The 6,000-nt window shown below is 67.4% G+C and overlaps 1 protein-coding gene across 1 annotated transcript in view; it reads right to left on the bottom strand.

The window, feature by feature from the left end:
• Positions 1–3,737: 3,737 nt before the first annotated feature.
• SND1 (staphylococcal nuclease and tudor domain containing 1) overlaps positions 3,738–6,000 on the bottom strand; it is a 37,674-nt gene continuing 35,411 nt past the window's right edge. Inside the window, exon 12 of the mRNA XM_086609849.1 lies at positions 3,738–3,797. Coding sequence (XP_086465975.1) covers positions 3,738–3,797 — 60 coding nt within the window. The remainder of the gene's footprint in view (positions 3,798–6,000) is intronic.

Genomic DNA, 6,000 nt, shown 5'->3' with positions numbered 1-6,000 from the left:
GTGCCCCCCGCTGCGCGACGCCGGCACCGGCACCGCTGCACCCGGTGAGTCGCCAAATCCCCGTCGGCAGGGCCGGAACGAGCAGCCCCGGAGCATCCCACGGATTCGGCACGAACGGACCCGAACCTGCCGTGCCCCCGCTGCAGCCCCCTCCCCGCCCTCCCCAGCAGCAACAGCAAACGTGGGGGCCCCCCCAGGGCCGGTGCTCAGAAGTGCAAGTGCTCCCCCCGTCAGTGCCCCCTCATCAGTGCCCACCCCATCAGTGCCCCCCCGTCAGTGCCCCCTCATCAGTCCCCCCCTCCATCAGCGCCCTCCCATCAGTGCCCCCCCATCAGTGCCCCTCCCCATCAGTGTCTCCCTCCGTGAGTGCCCTCCATCACTCTCCCCCCAATCAGTGCCCCCCCATCAGTGCCCCCTCCCAATCAGTGCCCCCCCCATCAGTGCCCCCTCCCATCAGTTCTCCCCCCATCAGTGCCCCTCCCATCAGGTCTCCCCCCCGTCAGTGTCCTCCCATCAGTGCCCCCCTCCAGTCAGTGTCCTCCCATCAGTGCCCACCCCGTCAGTGCCCCCCATCAGTGCCCCCCCCCAGCCCAGCTGCCACCCCGCACACCCAATGTACGTTTCGCCCCCTCCTTCCCCTGCTCCTCGCGTCCCACCACGACAAGTGCCATCGCTGCCGTGCCAAGGTGCTCCCGGTGCTCCCGTTTGCCCGCGCTCGCTCGGAGCGGTGACGCTCACCTTGGGCACGTTGGGGAAACCACCTCCCGAGGGCACCCACGGCCCCGGGCTGGGCACCTCCTGCACCCCACTGGCTCACGGGATGGTTTGGACTGGGAGGGACCTCAAAGATCACCCAGTTCCACCCCCCTGCCATGGGCAGGGACACCCTCCACTACACCAGGTTGCCCAAAGCCCCATCCAGCCTGGCCTGGGACACTGCCAGGGATGGGGCAGCCACATGGATGGCTCCCCCCATCCCTCCCGCACCCACGGGACCCGCAGCGGGCTCTCGCTCCCTCCCGAACCCGGCGGTGCCGACGGCATCCGTCTGCCAGCGGGTTCCCAAGGTCAGCTGCCGTCAGTGCGGATAACATCACTCCGCCGGCTCCGCTGCCGGGAGGAGAACGGCACCGTGGCTGCTCCCACGCCTTGGCACAGCCAACGCATTCAACGCCACCCACCGCGGCTTCCCGGGCACCAGCCGGGGCTGCGCCGGACCTGCCAGCCCCTGCCCGCGCCTGCCCATCACCGACGTGCCCAGTGCCCCGGTGCGGGGAAGGGGTGGCTGTGGCACGGTGGGCGAGCTGCGGCCGTGTCCCCGTCCCCGCGTGCCTCGTGCCTCCCCACCGGCTCCTGCGCCAGGGAGGACACGGCCCCGGGGAAACGCGGGGCCACCGCTGCCAAAAAACCGCGCTCACGCCGACGGCAGCAGGAGGAAGAGGAGGAGGAGTTTTGCTGAGGGTGCTGAGCGCTGCGTCTCCGGCACACGGTCACCGGCACGTGGTCAACACGACGTGTCCCAGGCCGGCTCGGCTGTGCCATGCCATGCCATGCCGTGCCATGCCATGCCATGCCATGCCATGCCGTGCCATGCCATGCTGGGGGTGCACATCCACTGCCCACCCCTCAGCCGGCACAGAACTGGCTGCTCTCGTGCCTCGGCTTCACCGAGCCCCTCGGATCCTGCCACCGGGCTGCGGTACGGGGGATGCTCCAAAGCCACCACGCGCAGCCGGCGGAGCCTCAACCGTTGCCGACGGCGGAGCGTGCGGCAGCTGCGGCACCCCACGCTCCCGCCTCATCACCGGTTCTGGGGGGCTACCGAGTGCCCCCGGGTCACGGGCCCGGCCGGCCGAGCCCAGCAGACCTCGCCGGGGCCGGCTCTGCCGGAGCCACAGGCTGTGCCGGAGCTGCCAGCAACTCGGCGCTGCAGCGTGGCAGTGGAAGTGGCCGGCAGAGCCACCGCAGGAAGGGTCGGAAAAATAGATGCACGGAGTAGAGGAAATAGATGCAAAGCTGCACCGGCACCGGCACAGGATCCCGGCACCGGCACAGGATCCCGGCACCGGCACAGGATCCCGGCACCGGCACAGGACCCGGCACTGGCACCAGGATCCTGGCTCTGGCACAGGACCCCAGCACTGGCACAGGATCCTGGCTCTGGCACAGGACCCCAGCACTGGCACAGGATCCCAGCTCCAGCACAGGATCCCAGCACAGGATCCTGGCTCTGGCACAGGATCCCGGCACTGGCACAGGATCCTGGCACCAGCACAGGATCCCAGCACCGGCACAGGATCCTGGCTCTGGCACAGGATCCCAGCACCAGCACAGGATCCGGCTCCAGCAAGGATCGCTAGGCACAGGATCCTGGCTCTGGCACAGGATCCCAGCATCAGCACAGGATCCCAGCACCAGCACAGGATCATGGCTCTGGCACAGGATCCTGGCACTGGCACAGGATCCCAGCACTGGCACAGGATACCAGCACCAGCACAGGATCATGGCTCTGGCACAGGATCCTGGCACTGGCACAGGATCCCAGCACTGGCACAGGATCCCGGCACTGGCACAGGATCCTGGCACCAGCACAGGATCCCAGCTCTGGCACAGGATCCCAGCACAGGATCCCGGCTCTGGCACAGGATCCCAGCACCAGCACAGGATCCCAGCCAGCACAGGATCCCAGCACCGGCACAGGATCCCGGCTCTGGCACAGGATCCCGGCTCTGGCACAGGATCCCAGCACCAGCACAGGATCCCAGCACAGGATCCCGGCTCTGGCACAGGATCCCAGCACCGGCACAGGATCCCAGCACCAGCACAGGATCCCAGCTCTGGCACAGGATCCCAGCACCTGGCACAGGATCCGGCTCCGGCACACAGCCGGCAAGACCAGGTGCATGTGGTCGCAGCCTGCCCAGAGCCAGGTGTGGGTGTTTGCGGTGCGGATGGCAGCGCCCGCACTCCCGTGCCGGCACCGGTGGTGGTTGGCAGCAGCAGCCGCCCCTCACCGCGCACGGTCCCCAGCCCTCCCGGCTCCCGCTCCCCAGAAAGTGGGACTTTCCAAAAAACCCCCAGCTGCATCCCGACCACCGCTGCGTTAGGCGAGCGGCCGCCGCCGTGCCGTGCCATGCCGTGCCGTGCCGCGCCGTGAGTTTGCAGCGCAGCAAAAACTGCCCGTCGGCGCAAAAACCCGCAGAAGTTGTCAAAAATCTGCAAAAGTCGGCAAAAATCTGCACAACTCAGCAAAAATCTGCCAAAGTCAGCACCAGCCTCCCCTCCTCCGGGGTGAAGGATGATGTTCCAGGGGAAAATGTTTTCCCCGGCCAAACCCTGTGCCCTGTTTTTCCCAGCGCTGCCTCCGGCTCACCGGCGGTGCCAACACCGGGGTGCCGCTTTGGGTAACGGCAAAAGGGGCATCACAAGGAGCGTCCCAGTGCCTCAGCTCCGCTTTCCCACTGGATGCAGGGGGATGCGCCGGCAAACTGGGACCGGATCGCTTCCGTGCACAGGGGGATGTTTTTCCCTGAGTGATCTCGTGCCGCCTCCCCCCATCCGAACGATTAACCCCCCCCCCGGCTAATTAGCGGAAAGCGCCGAGAGCGGTTCGATCGCCCGCGCCGCAACGTAATTAAAAAAAAAGCCGCTTCACGGCGGTGCCGGCCCAGCGCCACGGTCGATGGGCACCGCCGGCGCGGGGGGGAACCGTCCCCGCCTCGGTGAGCACCGGGGATTTATTCCACCGCGGGAGATAAATCCATAGCGGCGCCGCGGCAGCCGAACGCCGGCGGGTGCTGCGGCCGAGTTGGGGCAGCGGAAGCCCGTTTATCCTACGCCACCGGGCAAATTCCATGGCACTGGGGCGCTCCCGCCGCTGCCGGGAGGGTGGCGGGTCCCTCGTGGGAGCAACGGCAGCTCTTGCACCGGCCGCGTGCCGCGGCGGTACAGGGAGCCGTGCCGGCCGCGGCGTAAAATCCGGGAATGTCGCCGTGCTCCGATGAAAGGAGATGAGAAAAAAAATATCTCGCAGCCAATTCCGCCCCGGGAATTGGGACGCGGCTCGTCCCCGAACGCCGGCAGCGCGGCACGAACCCAAAGCCACGGGGCGGCGGCGGCTGCGGGGATGTTTGTGCCTCGTCTCCCTTGGGTGCCGTCTCCGGGGGGGGGGAACGGGGGGAATTATTCCTGGAAGCGACGGCAGTGGTTTATTTTTACCGCAGGAGCCCGGGGGAAGCCACCGCGCTGCCCCGGTGCCACTGCAGGACGGGCAGCCGCCGGCAGCTCTGTGCCGCGGTGCGGTGAGGGGGATGCGGCGTGGTGGGGGGATGCAGCGTTCCTGCCACAGGGTCGGAGGGCACGGAGCAGGGGGCGAGTGGCCGGGGAAGGCAGTGGAAAGTGAAAAGCCTCTGCCCGTGGTGCCAGGGCGGCAGCGGTGGGCAGCCCGGTGTGGGCAGCCTGTGGTGCCAGCCGGGCTTCGGGCTCTCCTGGCCATGAACTTGGGCTGGTGCTGGAAGCAGTGGGAGCTGGAAAGCCCTCAGGGATGGTGGGACTGATGGACGGGTGGTGGGTGCCTGGCAGTGCCAGCATGGCTGGCCGCTCACCTACTCCAGCAAATCCACATCCCTCGAGGTCGCTGCTCACCGTCTGGCACCGCGGCCGCCGCCGGCCACGCCGCCCCCGGGCTCCCCCTCCCCTCAAATGCCCACAGGCACCCACCGAAGCAGCCGTGGCAATGCCCATCTCGCCGCTCCGGGCTCCCGCTGCCCACCCAGAGCATGGCACCACATCCCGGTGACGGCTTCTCTGCTGGGTCCGGCAACAAGAGGGGCGTCCCACGGGAGGTGCCGCGCAGCCGGGAGCGTGATACCCCGGGAGAGCGACACGTACCAGTGAGATTTATTCCTTTCCAGTTAATTTCAGCAGCATGGAGCTGGCAGGGGTGGCAGCGAGCCCCAAACCAGGGATGAGAGGGGACGGTGGGATCTCATGGGATCTCATGGGATCTCATGGGATCCCACCACGCCAAGATGGTGGTTTTGAGGCATTTGACCCCAAAACACGGCCCCTGCTGTCTTTACAGCGCTCCTGCCTGCACCGCCGGATGGCACGGTGCCCTCACCGGCTGGCACAGTGCCCTCACCAGCCAGCACGCTGCCTGCGGCACAGCCGGAGCACACGCACCAGGAGGTGTCGGGACGAGGACAGGGCAGCCGAGGACACATCCCACCGCAGCCGGAGCACTTTTGTCCGTGCTGGTGAAACGTGACCCCCCCCCATGCCAGGACTGGAGCAGTGAGGGTGGGGTGGGTGGGATGGGGGTGGGGTGTGGGGGGGTCCATCCAGCTCCACAGTTCCTACAGCGCAGCTCCCTCTGGTGCCACGCCAGCCCTCCAGAGCTGCCACCGCGCTCCCACGAAGAAAGGTCACCACTGTGCAGGGACAGCACCCATGAGGAGGGTCCCCATGGCAGAGGGACAGCACCCACGAGGAGAGTCCCCATGGCACAGGGACAGCAGCCATGAAGAGCGTCCCCATGGCACGGACAGTACCCACAAGAAGAGTCCCCATGGCACAGGGACATCACCCATGAAGAGGGTCCCCATGGCACAGAGACAGCACCCATGAAGAGGGTCCCCAGGGTGCAGGGACAGCACCCACCAGACAAGCCCTAAGCCACTTCCCAGCAGGCAGCCCCGGGGTACAGGCACGGCATGGCACGGCACGGCATGGCATGGCACGGCATGGCACGGCATGGCACAGCCACAGCAGCGGCGCTTGCAGCCGAGGAGGCGGCTGCTGAAGCACCAGCAGCGACACCGAAAACTCCTCCTGCCCTCATCATCCCGCTATTCCACTCCTCATCCTCACCGGGGACGCTTGAAAAGTCTCCGGGAAAAAAACAGGGAGCTGGGGAAAAGAGGGATTTTGCCGCAAAGCCGGCGGCTGCCAGCGAGCCGCGAGAAGGCGAGGGCGAGCCACGGCGAGCCACCGTGCCAG

Source organism: Tauraco erythrolophus, chromosome 4, assembly GCF_009769465.1.
Source record: "Tauraco erythrolophus isolate bTauEry1 chromosome 4, bTauEry1.pri, whole genome shotgun sequence".
In the NCBI taxonomy this organism is placed as follows: domain Eukaryota; kingdom Metazoa; phylum Chordata; class Aves; order Musophagiformes; family Musophagidae; genus Tauraco; species Tauraco erythrolophus.
The sequence above is the reverse complement of the archived record's forward strand: the minus strand, read 5'-3'. Positions and strand labels throughout refer to the sequence as shown.